We start from the raw sequence: 17,386 nt of genomic DNA, 5'->3' as shown, positions 1-17,386 counted from the left end.
TGGAAGCAAGGACTTCCCCTGTTCTCCATGGGCACCTTCATCTTTCTCTCGGCGCTGGGAGCAGGGGTCATTTCCATGAGCTTTGGCTGGGCATGGAGCTGGGCTCTTCTCTGGCACAGAAAGAATCCAACCAAGTTTTAGATGATAAAGCTTCTCTGAGCAAGGCAGCCTGCACGCAGCAGCTCTCATCAGTTACAAAGGACGTAGCCTGCAGGATGAGGGAGGTTCTGCCCCTTTGCTCTGCCCTGGGGAAGCTACATCTGGAGCGCTATGCTCAGTGTTGGGCTCCTCAGCTCCTCAGTTCCAGGCAGACAGGGAACTGCTGGAGAGATCCCAGTAGAGGGCTACAGAGATGATGGAGGGTCGGGGCATCTCCTGATGGGGATGGGCTGAGAGCCCTGGGGCTCTTCAGCCTGGAGAAAGCTGAGGGGGAGCTGATCAATGCTTATCTATATCTAAAGGGCATGAGTCAAGCAGACAGGGCCACGCTGTTTTCAGTTATGCCCTGCAATAGGACAAGGGGCAATGGGCATAAACTGAAACCCAGGAAGTTCCATATTAACGTGAGAAAAAACTTATTTGAGTGTAGCAGGCAGCCCAGGGAGCTGTATTAAATATCTCTTTGGAGATATTTAAAACCCACCTGGATGCTTTCCTGTGCAACCTGCTCTAGGGAACCTGGTTTAGCAGGGGGTTGGACCTGCAGGTATCCTTTCCAACCCCTACGATTCTGCGATTCTATTGTCACCTGACAGCAGCTGCACAGGGCTGCAGGCACAGGCATGCCAAGCACCCAGGGTGGGGAATCAGCTGCTGCAGAAAGCGATCCCACGCTCGCTCACACTTGGCTGCCTCACAGCCTGGCTGGTTCCATGGGCAAGAGAGTGTTTGGCAGCCACTGCTCTGAGCAAACGGCTCATTATCTACAAGCGGGGCTCTATGGGGATGCTTCTTGCTGTAGGGGCCAGGCTGTGAACTGAGACAGCTCTTGCCAGAAAACCATCACCTGGTGCTGGCAGGGGCAAGTTTTGCAGCAGCCAAGGAGAAGCAGCAGTTTTCTGCTGCCAGTAGTCTCTGGGCACGAGGCACTGAGCCTCCATGTTGCCACACGTCAGCTGTGCCAGTGGGGCCCATCTGCAGAGCCAATGTTTGCTCGGCTGTGCTGACAAGGCAAAGCAAGCCCGCTGACATCTTGAAGGTGCTGCAGCCCTCTTGTTCTCAGCGGAGATCTTTCCTCATGGAATGCAGCATCCTGTCCTTATGCCTGCCTTCTGGCATTCTACAAACATTGTCTATTTCACTTTTAAAAATCCCTTTAAATATCCCTGTACTACAATGCCTACAAAGAATAAAGTTGCACAGATAGGGCACTATTTGCACACATGCAGCACATTTCCTCTGATGTCTTGTAACTGCTGGGACTGTAACCTGGATTGGAATGTTCCCTGACTTCCATACTTGACCAAGCAGCAGCACATGAGGTCTAGGTCCATAAATGTAGCTCTCAAGCACTGCTGAGACATTAACAAGTTCTCCCATTTCCTTCAGGTCTCCCAGGCTGCCTTTGGAGCAGATGCATGTGAACCCTGCCACGCCTGAAGCTCTGCAGTCCTGCTGCTTTGCAGTAGCAACTGTCAAAGACAAAGCTGCCGCAACACACACAGCCACCAAACTAGAAAAGCAGCCCAGGCCACTGTTGTGCAAAGATTTATGATACGCATCACCCAGAAAGAGCTGAAGCTTCTGCTTGGAAACCACAAGCAGTGACAACCCCCTGGTCCTCCCAACCACCATGTGCTGCTCAGTCCATGAGCAAAGCCATGCATGCCCTGGGCTGCCTATGCCTCTGTGTGGCTGCAGGCTCTGCTGCCTGGAGGCAGTGCCCAGCCTGCTACCCTGCAGCTGGTCCCACACTCTGGTGGATACGCAGGCAGTACCATCTCTGAGCTGCAGCCCTCCTGTGTGTCCATCCCTCCCCCCGCTCCCCCATCCCCCTGACATCATACCTCACCACACCCACAGAACGATCTGTCAGAAATATTAACGTCCAGAGTTTGGAAAGACTTGCCGGGGAGTTGAAGATTGCATCAGACAGGATCTAACTCTGACACTAACTGCCCACAGAGTGGCTGTTAGGGGCCAGCACAAGGAGAGCCTTTGTATCAGCACATCTGGGCTCTAACTGACATTTGGGTGACATCTGCTCGAGGTCCTGCTATTCTGCTGCCTCTCGCATCCCTGCAGCGCAGCAGAGAGGAATGCAGGAACACGCAGCTGGGCACAGCAGATGGAGGGAGCAGCACCAGTAAAGCATGACTTGTGAGTGCAGGCTCTCACAGGTGCTGACAGCACTTCTTCACCTGTGCAGACAGCTCCTGCCCTGCTGAGCATACTTCACAGGAGCCCTTTCACTCGCAGGTTCTGAGTCGCACCATTTTCTTCAGCTGCAGCCTCTGACAAACATGGCAGCTTTCAGGGGACTGAGAACAAAGGAGGCCTTTGCTGTCAGCACAGCAGGTTCCCTCTCGTACTCAGTTCTTAGTTCCCATTACAAGCTCATGAGAGCAGGAGCAGGGTTGAGCCATTTCTACAACTCCTGCATTCTTCAGCATTTCACAGCTACGCTGTGAAGTTTCTTATCCTTATCGCAAACCAGCTCTGTAAACATCCGCAGGCTCTTATCATACATCACCTCTCCTAGGTTCTGTTGTCCCTCCAAATGCTTCCTCTGTTCTCCTGACTGCACAGGAATTTCACTTCATGCTTGCATGCTGGCACAGGCCAGGGCTCAGAACCCACCTGCTCCCTTCTGGCAGGAAATGCCCCTGACCTCACAGTCTCTGAGATCCACCATGTTCCTCCACATCCCTCCTTCTCACCCATGCTGCAGGCCACACAGAACTGCTGAGCAGCAAAAGATTGATCTCAAACTGAAGCTTTTGAGAGCTGCAAAGGAGAAACATCAATGGGGGTCTCTTGTCTTTTCTGTACTGGCAAGGGCTTCCCCAGACCCTGTTATATGACAGAGAACCCAGGGATTCTGTTCTCCTCCCCACCTCTGGCATCTGTGGAAATCACCTCTGGAACAGAAGTTCTGTCACTTCCTGTCAAAGACCCAGAACAGATCCAGAATAGACAGTCAGTTCAAAGATTTTATTTAACTGTCATAAAAGGAGAAGCAGACGATGATTCCAAACCTGTTAACCTGGGTCTAGGATTTACAGACAATATGCACCAAATCAAATTAACAAAAATCTCTCTAGGGGCAGGGCAGAGGACAGTTAGAGGCAAAGACGTAGCTACGAGAAAGCCACATGTACTTGGTCCCAGTTCTAATACAACCTCAATGTGGGAGGATCGAAATAAGAGGGCTGCGGAGCTGGAACATGCCTGCCCAGTGGTCAGGGGGTCGCAGGCCCCAGAAGCCCCCGTCACCCCCAAGTGCCACATCAGCACAGCCGCGGGCAGCAGGCTGCACTGCTGCAGGGTCTGCTATGGGCACAGGGGAGGAGGGAGCAGAGTGTCAAGGCAATAAATACTGACACGCCAGGCACAGATTTTAAAGGCAGAACAGATACATAAGGCATTAACCGCTTCTGAATACTTGACCATTGCAAGCTCTTTGTTGATCGCGTCAGGAGAGCAGCTGCAGAAACAGGCTAGTCCATCCTCAGCCCAAAACAGCTGGGAGGGCAGGTGCTATCCTGGTATTTCAGTGCTTTGCAGCTACTTTGGCTGCAATGAGAAGTCTGAGGTGATGGCAACACTGGTGACTCTCGCACCTACCTGCCTCGCAACCCCCTCTGTGCCTTGGAGGCATTGGGGCTGCCCAGAGAGTCCAGAGCTCTGCATACTGGGCCAGGGTTCTGCCAGGCCAGCTCTCTGGACACTGGGAGGGATGGCCTGGGGAAGGGGCTGGATGTCACCTGGGATGTCACACTGCCCTCCCTTCCAGGGATGTCCAGTCTTGAGCGAAGAATGGACCAGCAGCAAAGCGGGAAGTTGTGAATCTTTCCTAATATTCCATGAGGGGCGTGACCACAATGAGTGCCATGTCAACAGACAGGGGGAGGGTCGGTGGCATTTAAAAAGTGTAACAGGGGCAGGGCCCCCTCCCTAGAGGATACGTGTTACACATTAAGGCATCATGGTTACGGGGAACATCCACAAATGAAGGTGCCAGCATTCTCAGGACACCAACAGGATGGAAGGGGCAGGCTGAACATGATTTTAGCCAACAAACAGATTCAAATAGCTGCCTGGCATCAAAGTTCTTCAGCTACTTGGAGGCAGTAGCTACCCTGAGCTTTGCACAGGAAAGCTAAGCACAGAATCCTACACAGAATATAGGAATCTCCTCTTCAGCACCAACCAGAATAAAGGAAGGTGAGAAGCAAGAAAGGGCCTGGCAAAGGAGCAAGTGCTCCCACCTCTGTGCTGGGACAGAATGGCCCCGGGACGGGCAGCTGGAGATCAGATGCAGACAGCATGGTTTGGTCAACTGGATTCAGTGATTCTCTGGGGAGGGGGCACATTACAAAACTCTGATCAAATTTTAACAGGGGGTGAAAGGTAAGGGGGTTCCAATGTCAGCACTTTGGTACAGGGAGGGATTTCTACGGTAGCCACTGTCTGATTCACGCTCTCTGGGGTTTAGCTTTGGGAAGGGCTAGTCCTTCCATTCCTTTTTGATGGTCAGGTTCCACTCCCAGGACAGGTGGTCAGTCTTATCATCATCTGTGAATTTGGATTTGATGTTGTAGCTGCCCCGGGCCAGCATGCCCTTAGGAGCTTCTTCCATGGGGGTCAGAAACTCGTATTCCTCTGCTCGGGGGCCATAGCTCCCAACCATGTATTCAGTCTTGTCAACTAGGAGAAAAAGAGGAAGAGGGAAGCTATTTAAGAGCTTCCGGTATATTTGGGGCAAGGCTAAAGCAAATGAAAGGGTTGTTACTGCTACAATTCACAAACAGTAAAAGCAGCTGAAAGAACATCACCCACATTAACAGCTCCATTCGCTCCAGAAACAGCTCCTTCCACAGGGAGCAGAACCCAGCACTCGTACCTCTGTCCACACAGCAGCAATCTGTTCAACTCCAGTCTCCAGCAGTGACTGCACACCAAGCTCAGGCACAGGCAGCACAACTCCCTGCAGCATAGCCAGAAACCCCTACATCTTGCCACAGTGGAGCGGCACAGACACAGCCGTGCTCCACTAAAAACAGTCTCTTCCCACTGTGAGCTGCTGGGGTAACCACACACAAGCCTCCATCACGGCAGCAGAAAGAGCAGGAAGCCCTCACACAAAGCAGTACCTGAACTACAGAGAAGCACTTACTTTTCACTCCTTTCCGGAACGTGTGCTGAATATACTTCAACCCTGACACAATCTCCCTGTTAACCTGCAGAGACAAGCAAAGATTGTCAAAAACAGATCTCCACACGCTGCCCACCCCACCCACTGCAGGGAAATATTTCCTCCATCACACCCATTTGGGGGCCCTATGATGGAGTTGCAGTAATCAGGTGCTCCGAATTTCACCAGTTGTTCAGTTTGCAGATCTGAATTCTTACCCTAAAGGAGATTTTTATCCGGTATTCCACACCTTCCTTCAGCACAAACGCTTGCTTCTTATAGCTCTCCAGGTCACCTACACAGAAAGTAAACGATTGCTCTGATTTCATTTGCATCATGCTCTGGAATGGATTTCAGCTACAAGAGGTGAAATGGACAGTATTTGCAGCAACAGGGGACCGCACCCTTTCTGCTTGTACTGCATGCATTTTATCCTGTTAATTTTACAATTCAGGACTCTCCTTGATATGCTGCCTGTGCTACTTGAGGTGGCCAAGTGCTGCTCTGGGAAACAGAACTGCAGCATAACAATGCACTTAACTCAAGGATGCTCCTTTGTAAATGTCTGCTCCAAAGTTGTCACCATCTTGAAGGTGCTGTTGGTGTCGCTGTGCAGGCTGGAGGACAGCTGGCTCCCCCAGCTGGCAGCTCATACATTTATAAAACTAAGGCACGCAATATAGAGAAAGCAGAAAGGCCTTTGCTGAGATAGGGTTGCTGAGATGCAAGCTGAGGTGGGAAATACTTTTGACTGGGGCACATGGCTCTGCCTCCAGCAAAGGGGCATTCTGGAGATGCAAGTGGGCTGCCCACCACAGCATCAGTGCCTTGGCAGGACCTCCCCGAAGAACCCACATCAACCAGCTTTGACTCAGCGAAGAGCTGCTTTTGTTTCCCAGCTTACCTGTCAGATCCAGCTCCAGAGGGCCAGGAGCAGTAGTACAGACCAACGTCAGTTTGGTCACCACCACGTTTGGAGCATTGGGATCTAGAAGACAAAGAAAAAGGCTGTTAAACAACTAGCCCTTGTACCAAGCAACTCATTTCTCCTTCCAAGGAAATTCTTAAAAGAGTAAGAAAACCAGTGAGGGCTCCTGTCTGTGTTATTTACATCCAGCCCACCTTCTCTCGCAGAACATCTCCCTCAGAAGTCAGAAAGCAACCCCTCAGTCCCACTGCTCTATTCCAGGGGCCACTGATCAGCACTGGCCCTTCTGCTCCTGGCTGTACTCACACCAAGTCTGGGGAGAGACCAGCTCCCAGCCAGAGCTCAGCAGAGCTGAGGCCGGGGAGTCACAGGTGGAGCTCTGGCCTATGGCTCACCTGCAGTCACGGTGACAGCACCAAGCAGTGCCTCCTTGTACTTGCGCAGGCTCTCATCATCCTTGTCCAGCTCCTGGATCTCCTGGATGCTCTTCTGAGCAGGTGGCTTATAGTTAACGGAGTGTTCATCCTCCTCATTCTCAGCTGCGATTTGGGCCAGCTGCTCTGCCGTTGGCTCCTGCTCTGCCATCCTCACACACGTGAGTTACACTGAAGTGGGGAAGAAAGAGGTGTAACTGTAGCTATCTGCAGCATATTGGTACAAACCAGCCCTCCCAGAACAGCCCTGACTCCACAAGTCCCTCTCGCACCAGGTCCCCCACTGGCTGTCTTTTGTCCAGGAGCTGCTGCCAAGGACCCGTGCTCCCCAGCCTGCCCAGACTCCCTCAGCAGCCCAGGTCCCATTTTCAGCCTGTGCAAGAAGATAGGAAAAAAAAAAATCAGCCTCTGTGCTTTGTTCAGCAGCTGGAACAGATAAATAGCCCACGCCATAGAAAAAAAACAACTCCTCCACATGAACAGCTCAGTGATGCTTTCACTTGCAATAAACTTGAGCCCAGAATAAACCCAGTTCAGTTCTGCTTCTCCACAGTACAACCTTATGAGGCAAAGAACGGGCCCAGCCCCACCACTGGCACAAATGCCAGAAGCCTCAGCTGCAATCTGGAGCTCACAGTTTGTAATTCAATCAGAATCTACAATGGAAGGAGACACCTGGCTCAGCTGACCTCATCCTGATCCTTTCCAAAGATATATGTCACAGAGCTGGGCAAACACAGGCCACAGGTTGAAGACTGGCGTGCAGCTTGGCACTGCTTTGCAAGCCTCAGAACACACTTCTAACCAGGAAACACCCAGCTGAGGGCTGGGAGAGTTGATGCCAACACCCATCAAAACGCCTGGAAAAAGCCAATAATATCCTCAGTAATTCTTGATGCACCACAGGCATGCTGTTCTAAGGGTGATTCTATGGCAAACATCAACTTGGACTGCTCTGAAGGTTTAAAAAACCTCAGCTGACAGCTTTTGAAAGGCTTCTCAGACAAGTAAAATCTTCACAAGTGACATGCTGATGGATGCAGGCATTTCTGTTATTACCTGGCATTTCCACATCCCGTTCTGCATTCCTCTTGAATCGTGCATCAGCACACAATGACTCAGACTGGAAAACTGCATTCTTTGCTCTGGCATCTAGTTTCCAAATAAATCAACACTACGATCTTAATTACCATCTCCACGCGCTTCCACAGAAGACCAGAATACAGCCAGAAATGCAGACTTGGTAAGAAAAACCCAAAGTCTGCCACACAGGCTACGCTATATAAGCCAACTGCTATTTGCTCTTCTCATCTTCGAACTAGCTGACATAATAGCCCATAACTCAATGACTCCATTCCTACCCAATGTGTCACACAGACAGGGAGAGAAAAACCTGAGCGCTGGCACTGAGCACACAAAGCTCGCTGAGCACATTTTGCAGTGACACAAGACAAGTTGTGCAGATGCCGCAGCCCGTCTGCCTCCATCTTGAGCCTGGCGACAGTTGCAACAGCACAACAGCAGAGGTATGAGTATATGGTGTTTTTAGCCATAAATATTATGAATGTTCTGCCAAGGAGACAAATCAGAGTGAAATGTTGCACACCTACGGCTGATCCAGTGCAGGAGAACGGCCACCAGCATAGCACCAGGGCTGTAGCTCAGTGCTGCACTGAGACGAGGTGCTGTCAGATCCCATGTGAGTGCACCCCCAGTAAACCCAAGAGCAAATCTACCGAGCTGTCCTGGGCTGGCAGCACCTCTCAGGGAGGCTGGGATGCCAACATGGGTACACAAAGGTAGGGAACTTGCAGTAGGCATCAAAACCTGAGCGAGCTCTACCACCAGACAGGGGGTGGGGAGAGATGCAACACATTTGAGATTTCTATAGGGGCTTTGGGTCTGTACAGGAGCTCTTCCCACCACACCTTCCTACACACAGCTCCAATAACCACCTGTGCTGGCCCCTCACTTTATAGTCCTTTTGCATGGCATTCTCCAGGCCCCTGGCACTGACTGCCATGGAAATTTACATTCAAATCTTATGCCATACATGAGCAACTGACTAGTTCTCACCCTAGTAAATGCATATAAAAACCAGTCATTTCCTTTAGGCTCCCATCCAAAAAAGCTTCCAGGCTTGAAGGCTCCCAAAAGCGTTCAACAAACACTTACTCAAGCATTTGTTTCAGTGCTTAATCTTATTTTGTCCTCTACTTCGGCTCCAAGCCAGACTTCACCCCCCACCCCACCCCTCAAGCACCACAGGTTGTCACCCCATGGAAGTCCATCATGGGTGGAAAGTGGCTCTTCAAACTGACCCAAAGTCACCAGAAACAGCAAGAGATGTTCCAAGCAGCAGCTCAAGTCAGGCTGGGTTTCAGCTCTGCTAGGAAGCAAAGGAAAAATGCCACTGTGCCTCCTGCAGGCTCCCTGCAGCAAGGCCTGGAGAAGCCTTCCCATCGAGCTGGCTGCACCACAGCCCCCCTGCTGCAGCGTTCTGATGGCACCGTGCTTCCACTGAGCCTGGCTGACCCTGCTCCCAGCACACAGCTCACATCATTATGTAGCCTCACATCACAGTGCCTCAGCTGCTGCCCTGAGTGTTCTGCCAGGGAGAAAGGAGGCTTCCAGCAGCATCACCAGGCTGCTCCAGGCTTCTACAACACATTTATTACAGCCCAGAATTAGAAGAACAGAACTGTGCAGGTGCATGCAGGAGTAGCTGTCGCGCTGCCAGGCAAAGCAGAGCTGAGGGACTCAATGCATCAGAGCAGTGAGTCAGACATCCATCTCATGCTGTGCCCAACGTCCTGCAGGATCGTGGCTCCAGCACACAGAGCCTGCGAGGAGGAACGAGGACGTGAGGCCACAGCCCCTTCAGAGGGCTCGGCCCTTGTGATTGAAACCTCCCGGAACACCAACCTCCAGCAGGCAATGCGCACCTTCAGCCCCAAGCCTCATACCATGGCACCACCCCAAGGCCTCTGCAAGGAATTCCCCCTCAGCAACTTTGAAACCCGGAAGGCACCTGCGCTCCTTGTGCGGCACCGCCCGTGCCGATGGCTCTCTGACTCCACAGACACACCTGGCTCACAGAACAGTGCAGCTCCTGCCTCTGTGCTACCCTGCACTCAGCCCAGGGTGGGTCACAGGAGAGCACTGTGGCCCCAGGGATGTCCCAGAATGTCTGGAAATGGCAACTGTCACCCCTCAGACCACTAGGGCCCGCAGAAGGCAGCAGAAACTGAATCACTTCCCATCTGCAAATCTGCACTCAGCCGCCCGCACTGCTTCCTGAAGTCAGCAGTTTCTCCTGGATTCTCTCAGTATTTTTAGTGCAATACCAAGGAGCTAGCAGCAGCAAACACAAGAGCCCCACCTTCTGCCAGATAGAAAAAATGCTAGGAAAAGAACACCGTTAACAGGCAGGGATGAGCAGTGATTTCTTCACACACCAGGGCCGAGATCCCAAGGTACTTTTGCAGTGACATAAGAGGTCAGAGTCTCCTCAGATGAGCTAATTAGCTTCGGACATCCCTCAGCTCAGCCTGGACAATCACAGCGCCAATTCAAGCAGTCCCCACCCTTCCTTTTTTCCCTGCAGCACAAGGGAAAGCTCGTGGAGCTTCACAGCAAAGCCACTTGGAATCCAATGCGGCTTTCTGCAAGGTTACTTTCCACACAGGTCGGTTCACCCACTGCAGTTCATCTCAGGGCTGCACATGCTGCTGAAACAGGAAGCAAGAGCTGCTTAAACCAGTTCAAGCAGCTCAGCAGCCCCGCGTGATGGCAGCTCGAGGGGCCAGACCTGATCTTGCCCAGAGCCAGGTCTAATATCATGGCAGCAGCGGAGCAGTGACCCCCCCAGTACTGCCTGCAGGCAGGTCTAGCCTCAGGAACACGGGGCTGGGAGCTCTGGCAGCGCTGCTGAGCAGCTTTGTGAGCATGTGAAGAACTCCCGCCTTGCCCGAGGGCAGATCCCTGCCAGAGCTCCAGGCATGGGGAGGAGGAGCTGTGGGGCCACACAGCTGCTGCTGCCAGGTGTCTGTGGCCAGATCTGCAGTTATGCATGCTGCTCGTGACACTGCTCTGGACTGCAGTCCACCTGCAGGCATCATCTGCCAGGAGCATCACCAGAGAAGTGAGCAGACAGCTCTCACAGCTTATTGGGTTTAAGAAGCCCTTGCAGCCTCATACTCAGAACACAAACAAGCTGCATGGTGAGTGCTCTGCAGCCCGACTGCTACCTGCAAGTACAACGATTGCAGAGCTACAATACGACCACAATGCAGGAATTGCCACGCATCTCCTCAGCACCACGTGGAAGCGGTCTCACTCAGCATTTCCGGGATAAGAATACCTGCACTGGGACCACTCCCGGAGAACTGAGACCACAGAGCACTTTGGGCCGGACCCGAAACCCTCACAGCAACAATTCAGCTGCTTGGCACAACCTAGAGCTCTTCTCTGAAGAAAAGGAAGTCACAGCTCCCAGGCCTGCTGCAGAGCGCCCGCTGAGGCAGGGAAAAGGCATCGTCCTTCCGCCACGGCCACGAGGGCACCGCAGCTCGGACACCTCATACTGCTGCTTCAACCCTCACTCTGTCCGCAGCACCAGGGGCTGAACCGAGCTCTTGGCTCTAATGCAAAAAGAAACCAACCCTGAGGAAGCTGCCTTCAAGTTCCTCCTTTCATAACTGGAAACCATTTATGGAGAATCTATCTGAAGCCGGCCGACCCGAGCAGCCAGCAGGAGCCCGGCGCCGTGCTGCCGTCCCCGCACGGCCCCGGTACGACAGCAGCAGGAAGGGCGGCCTCGGGGGCCGAAGGCGCCGCGCTTCGCTCCGACCGCGGATCCGCGCCCGAACGCTTCCCGCTGCCCACCGCCGCAGGGAGGGCGCCCGCTGCCTGCTGCCCCCGCTCCGCGCCTCGGCCGCGCCCCAGCCACTCGCATGGCGCTGAGCCCGCGGTACCCGGCCCGGCCGCAGCGAATAGGGCGGAGCTCGGCGCCCTCCGCCCAGTGCCCGCCGCTCCGCTCCGCTCCGCCCCGCCCGCCCGGCCCCGCCGTACCGGTCGCGCTCACCCTCCGCGCTGCGGTGACAACGCCGCCGGGATCCGCCCAGCCGCCCGCGCACCCCCGCACTTCCGGGACACGCCCGTCACTTCCCGTTATGCGAGGGCGTGTCCCGCTCCTCACTTCCGGCCGCGACGCGGCGCTCTGATTGGCTCAGGACGTACGCGCGCGATCGCGGCTCGGACCGCAGAGCCGGGGCCGGTGGGCAGGGCGGGCGCGGGAAAGGAGCGCGCGGGCTGACGGGGCGGCAGCGGCCGCCAGGGAGCAGGCAGAGCTCTAGACACGGTTCTATTTTATTACGGCAAAGGTGAAAAAGCCACCTCGGCCCAACAGGCAACCAGTAAAATTTATCCCAAAAATAACTCGGTACAAAACGGGTCTGCTTCAGAATTAAAAAAAACCTTTACATGAGTTTAAAACCTATTCCAAAACATAAAAGTAAAACAAATTCCATCCTTGATATTAGTAGCCACAGTCGCACACCCCTCCCGCCACAGAGCATGGAATGAGATGTCTGGAGTCCTTCCATGCACTGCTCGCCACTTTAGCTGGTGTCCATCTAGAAGAGAGCAGAGAGGAGCGTCAGCAGCCCACCACAACTCCTCCCTCCCCCCAGCCCCAACCCAGGCCGCCAACCCAGGATGCTTCAATAGCAGAGATGCAGCCCCAACCCCAGCCCCGCAGTGCCTACTGACCAGACCTGACCTTCACCTCAGTACCTGGTCAAACTCCCTACCTCACACTTCTCACTCCTCAACCTAAAGCCTTTTCTAACTATCATCATTTAAGCATCTCTAGTTTCAGCGAGCACTGCTCTAAATCACATTTTCACAGCCATGTTTCTAGAATTCTTCTCACTTTATCCATGCTATCACTTGATTTAATCCCATGTCTACAACACAGACCAGCATGTTTCATGATCCACTACATCATGCACGAATTTAACTTTGATTCTCAGTTAAGACTTTAGTCTTGCTGTGGCACAACACCTGAGCTCATTCTGAATGAAAGAAACCACATGCATTACTCTGTTCATCCAGCTCTGCATTAGGGTTTTGCAGGCTGTGATCAGCATCACTGACTTCTTTCTTCCTCTTAGCACCAAGGCAGTTATTTCATGTGTATTTTCTTTTTGTTTCTCATTTTTCCAGCCTATTATCTCCCCGGGCTTTGATCCATAGCTTTTGTTCATCACACATCTTGGCTACTGCCAATTCTGGCTGAGACAGGCTGCAACAAGCCAGGGGAAGTTGGAAAAGCGGCTATTTCTTACTTATGAGCAACAGTAGTTCTGGAGAGCTAAGGCAGCTACAGGAACAGGGCAATGCTCAGCTTTAGAGGGAGGCTATTTAAGTCCAATGACCTGAAAAACAATTTCTCTTTCCAGCCAGCTGCCAAAGTTTGTCAAAAAGAGACTGCAGGGTACCTGTGAACATCGTGCAAGCAGCACTTACCCTGGCATTGTAAGCATCCAGCTGTGCATCTAGTTCTTCTGCAGAGAGCTGCTGTTTGGAAGTTCTTCCAGCCCCTCTGCCTCTCCCTCTGCTCCCGCCACGACTACCTCGCCTGGTACCTCCACCACCAAATCCTCCTGTACCACCACGGTTTCTGGTCATGCCACCTCTGTTTACACTGTGATTTTTAAAAAGCAACTGTTATAGTGCATTCTGGTTAACCCCAACAGGCACTCAGAAGTTTGCAGGACACGAGGAGGATCCATGCTTCCTAAACAGGCCAGTTCACTGCCAGTGCTGACTGGCACAGCGACTCCCGCGGCAGTACGGCTTCTCACCTCTGTGCTGGTCTCCTCTGTGTGTCTATCTGTGATGTAACCAGCTGAATGTTCATGGGGCGCCCTGCAGGAAAAGCAGCCAGTTACCCTGTGAGTGTGGCAGGCACACAAATACCACCAGCTGTGCAAAGAAGCACGCGACAGCCACGGAGACTCACCATCCAAGGGGACTCCATTGTACTGCTTCATAGCTTTCAGAGCATCTGCTTTCCTTTCAAAATGCACATCTGCTGTCCCTAGACTGCGTCCAGATCTGTCGTAGTGCACTGCCGCCTTCTTCAAGGTCCCAAATTCTGCAAAGAGTTCCTGAGAAACAGAGGGAGAAGCGAGGATGCTTCCGTCAGCATCGCAAACACCAAGCAGCCCAGAAAAGGTGCAGGCAGCTCTTGCTTTCAGCAATCACGTGTACATTCCCTGACATTTCACAAAAAGCACCAATGAAAGAAGGAACACAAGCCATTAAAGAATTCCAAAAAGCAGCCACAGGTGGCAGAAACAAACAGGACTTCATATCCACTGCTTGAAGGGTGTTTGTATACAAAGCAGCCTCAAGGTATGCTGACCTGCTCCTTTTCCCAGGGACACTGCTGGTCTTTTTTCAAGGTTGAGTCAATAGAGACACTGTTTTAAAATAATCCAGACCCTAATCAATTTCCCAAGGAAAAATCATCCATACAAATACAGAAATTCATAACATAATTACAATTTCTATAAGACTTCTTTTTTCTTAAAAGCTTTGCTAGACTAGGTGCAATTTAAAGCACAGTTCCTTCCAGAGCTTAGGGATATTTCTGAATAAACTGAAACCAGGAAGTCTTCTACTGAAGTACATCATTCACCATCATACGTGATGGAAGACTGCAACAGTGGAGCCACCCATTCTGTTTCAGATGCTACATCTAGTATACCATCTAGGGACATCTCACTACTCCGCAAGTTTTTACCTACACCCCTTGCTTCAAAGCTCCAAATGCACAGAATTGTCAGGTGTCCAAAGTGGACACCACAGGCTGCCTTTCACATCACCTGCAGCAGAGCCTCAACACTATTCCAGCCATCTCCACGAATTCCTTTTGAAAAGAGCACTATAAATATTTTCACTTCTTAAGCCAGCTGTACTTTAGGCAAGCTTGCCAGTAAGTTTCTCCATTGTGTCCATTTAGTGGACACGAACATTAGCACAGCACTCAACAAGCTTTCTGGAATACAGCACCACATGGGAGGAGAGGTGCTCCATCACATCCCTGTCCCGCAGAGAAGCTGGAGCCCCAGCACCACGCAGCCTCCTCCAAGAGCAAAATGTGCAAGGCTCCTTCCAGCCCCTCATTCCTACAGCACAGCACTGAGCTGTGCAATGCCATATTAATGACGCCATCAGCACAGAAACAAAGAAAACAATCAGTGCAGCTTAGTGAGAAATTATGGGATGGGCAGTAACAAAGAGGCACAGCCCACTAAGTCAGCTTTGCTACTACATATAACATATGCACGAGTTTGTCTGCTCCTGCAGTCCAAGCCAACTGTGGAAAGGAAACTCTCAACTGCCACACAAAACACATGAATTCCTTACATTGAGATAACTTTACAGATTTACATTTTACATGTTGGGCCTGATTACAGCAAACAGGAAATTTATTTCAACCAAACCTAATCTTACTTGAGGAAAAAACAGTGGTTTTAAGTGCATCACTCAATAACTAGGTGACCAAAAAAAGCTCACTTCCAATTCTCCTGATGCATACAGATTGGCATATGGGTGAACAGGAATGAATTAACAAATGAAGAAAACATAAAAATGATTTTTTTTTTTTTCCCTGGTGGGGACATTAGGACCAGAAACCATCCAAAGCTCTTTGCAACGTGACTAAGTCAGCAAAACCCTCCAGAGGGGATGCTCCTTGGATTTGCAGTTGTTTCTGCACACCTTGCTGCCCACAGGTGAGAGCAGCCCCACAGCTGTGCAGGAACACTGAGCCCTGCCTGGCTCTGCTGCAGACAGCCTGCACCCAGGGCACAGCTGGAACAAGGGATTTAGCTGCAGCTGGTAACTCAGCTAGAACATTCAGCTGTCATAAGATACACTTGGTAATTGTGGAAATGGCAGCATGAGTGAGCAGGTTAATAAATCAGATTTCTGTCACTGATGCATCTATAAGAACACCTTGCTACTGAACAAAACACAGCTTTAACAAAGAAAGTACATAAACAAGTACTATGAAAACAGAGCCAACAGATGTACACATACAGTTACTGAACCTCTGGAATTACACAAATCTTAAAAGCTCACAGCCTGCGCCAAGCTCTGCAGTCATAACAAGACTGAGCTAAGGCAGCATCCCCCACACAACATCATGGCAGAGCCATTTAATATGCGATTACCTACAGCTCCATAAAGACCGAGGCTTTTCTGAATACAGCCACTCGAACTCCTCAGAACAGAGCCCCAGCAGTGCCTGCAGCACAGGGCTAAGCACCGTACGGAGGGCCCTTCCAGAGGGAGCAGGGCCAGCAGCGCTCCTGCAGCCACCCCCAGCATCCAGCACCAATGTTATGAATGAAACCCCCCGGGAACAACCCCGAGTCCGTACCTGGATATCCGCATCTGAGACGCCGAAGTCCAAGTTGGAGACGAGCAGCTTCCCGCCGGTCTCCACGCCAGCGCCCGCCCCAAAACCGCTGTCGAAGAGGTCGTGCTGCCACTTCTCGGGGAGTTGTTTCGGCTGTAACGACAGGGACGCCTCGCTGAGCGGCGCCGGGGCCCGCCAGCACGGCCCGGCTGCCGGCAACGGACAAAGGGCCACCCGCTCCACCGCCCCCGCCCCGTCCAGGAACCGCCACCGCCGCCTCCCGCCCCGCGGACCGGGCTCGCTCCCTCCGGGCCCCGCCGACCGGACGCCGCCCGCGCTCCCGGCCCGTACCCGGCTGTACGGCGCGGGCCGATTCCTGCCGCCGCCCCGGGCCATCACCGGCCTGTTCCGCACGGGACCGCCGCCCGCTCGCCCGGCTCCCACGCCGCCCCGACCGGGCCCGCCCCCGCGGGTGACGCCGCCTCGGCCCCGGCCGCCCCGGCCGCCGCCCCGGCCGCCGCCGCGCTGGCTTCGGTTGAGCTTAATGATATCGTCCAGGGACATGTCCATCTTGTCGGCCATGATGGCGGCTCCGCTCCGGGGCCTGCGCTTCCGGCCGCGCTGCGCCGACGCCGGAAGCGGAAGAGGCGGAGCCGGCGGCGGAGGCGCGGTGCTCGCGCGCGTTCAGATTCGCGGGGCCTTGTGGGGCAGCGAGCGGCACTTCCGGCGGCGCGGCGCGGGCCGGCGGGCGATACTTCCGGTGGCGATGCGGGTGAAGGTGCGGAGCTGGAGCGGCGTCGCCTCGTGGCTGTGGGTGGCGAACGACGAAAACTGCGGTATCTGCCGCATGGCCTTCAACGGCTGCTGCCCCGACTGTGAGTGCGGCGGGGCCGCGGGGCCCGGCACGGTGCGCGGCACGGTGCGCGGCACGGTGCGGCGGGGCCCGTCCTGACGCTGTGTCCGCGCCGCAGGCAAAGTGCCCGGGGACGACTGCCCGCTGGTGTGGGGACAGTGCTCGCACTGCTTCCACATGCACTGCATCCTGAAGTGGCTGCACTCGCAGCAGGTGCAGCAGCACTGCCCCATGTGCCGCCAGGAGTGGAAGTTCAAGGAGTGATCCCCTCCGCCCCCGTCCGCCGCTCCTCTCCCGGCTCCGTGGGCGGGGAGCGGCGGTTTCCCTCGGGCTGTGCGGCGGGGGCGGGCGCGGCCATAAAGAGGCGGCTGCGGCGGCG

At 53.4% G+C, this 17,386-nt stretch overlaps 3 protein-coding genes across 4 annotated transcripts; 1 reads left to right on the top strand and 2 right to left on the bottom strand.

Annotated features, from left to right (window-relative positions):
• Positions 1-3,138: 3,138 nt before the first annotated feature.
• Positions 3,139-11,932, bottom strand: ARHGDIA (Rho GDP dissociation inhibitor alpha). Of its 2 annotated transcripts, none has more exons than XM_085240335.1 (6): positions 11,805-11,932; positions 6,680-6,889; positions 6,261-6,344; positions 5,575-5,651; positions 5,339-5,402; positions 3,139-4,869 (listed from the first exon to the last, which is right to left on the bottom strand). In XM_085240335.1, the coding sequence occupies exons 2-6, from the start codon at positions 6,867-6,869 to the stop codon at positions 4,670-4,672; spliced, it is 615 nt and encodes a 204-aa protein (XP_085096461.1). In that variant the 5' UTR covers positions 6,870-6,889; positions 11,805-11,932; the 3' UTR covers positions 3,139-4,669. The 2 variants fall into 2 exon arrangements, with proteins under 2 accessions (XP_085096461.1, XP_085096460.1); XM_085240334.1 differs by having other exon boundaries at positions 11,792-11,923.
• A 138-nt stretch (positions 11,933-12,070) lies between these two features.
• Positions 12,071-16,736, bottom strand: ALYREF (Aly/REF export factor). Its single transcript, XM_085240333.1, has 6 exons — positions 16,506-16,736; positions 16,176-16,307; positions 13,746-13,893; positions 13,588-13,651; positions 13,250-13,427; positions 12,071-12,354 (listed from the first exon to the last, which is right to left on the bottom strand). The coding sequence occupies exons 1-6, from the start codon at positions 16,734-16,736 to the stop codon at positions 12,340-12,342; spliced, it is 768 nt and encodes a 255-aa protein (XP_085096459.1). The 3' UTR covers positions 12,071-12,339.
• Positions 16,699-17,276, top strand: ANAPC11 (anaphase promoting complex subunit 11). Its single transcript, XM_085240331.1, has 2 exons — positions 16,699-17,029; positions 17,126-17,276. The coding sequence occupies exons 1-2, from the start codon at positions 16,699-16,701 to the stop codon at positions 17,269-17,271; spliced, it is 477 nt and encodes a 158-aa protein (XP_085096457.1). The 3' UTR covers positions 17,272-17,276.
• Positions 17,277-17,386: the final 110 nt, after the last annotated feature.

Source organism: Meleagris gallopavo, chromosome 20, assembly GCF_905368555.1.
Source record: "Meleagris gallopavo chromosome 20, MGAL_WU_HG_1.1, whole genome shotgun sequence".
Taxonomy (NCBI): Eukaryota; Metazoa; Chordata; class Aves; order Galliformes; family Phasianidae; genus Meleagris; species Meleagris gallopavo.
Note: the sequence above shows the minus strand (reverse complement) of the source record. Positions and strands in the feature narration are given on the sequence as shown.

Bases quoted from the DNA above. Each gene is read 5' to 3' on its own strand.
- ANAPC11 (XM_085240331.1), top strand. From the start codon at position 16,699: ATGATATCGTCCAGGGACATGTCCATCTTGTCGGCCATGATGGCGGCT. The intron at 17,030-17,125 runs GTGAGTGCGGCG...TCCGCGCCGCAG, and splicing joins CAACGGCTGCTGCCCCGACT to GCAAAGTGCCCGGGGACGAC.
- ARHGDIA (XM_085240335.1), bottom strand. From the start codon at position 6,869: ATGGCAGAGCAGGAGCCAACGGCAGAGCAGCTGGCCCAAATCGCAGCT. The intron at 5,652-6,260 runs GTAAGCTGGGAA...CTTTCTGTGTAG, and splicing joins TCTGGAGCTGGATCTGACAG to GTGACCTGGAGAGCTATAAG. The intron at 4,870-5,338 runs GTAAGTGCTTCT...TTTTTCTCCTAG, and splicing joins GTTCCGGAAAGGAGTGAAAA to TTGACAAGACTGAATACATG.
- ALYREF (XM_085240333.1), bottom strand. From the start codon at position 16,736: ATGGCCGACAAGATGGACATGTCCCTGGACGATATCATTAAGCTCAAC. The intron at 13,894-16,175 runs GTACGGACTCGG...TCTGTTTCTCAG, and splicing joins TCTCAGATGCGGATATCCAG to GAACTCTTTGCAGAATTTGG. The intron at 13,428-13,587 runs GTGAGAAGCCGT...TAAAAATCACAG, and splicing joins CAGAGGAGACCAGCACAGAG to TGTAAACAGAGGTGGCATGA.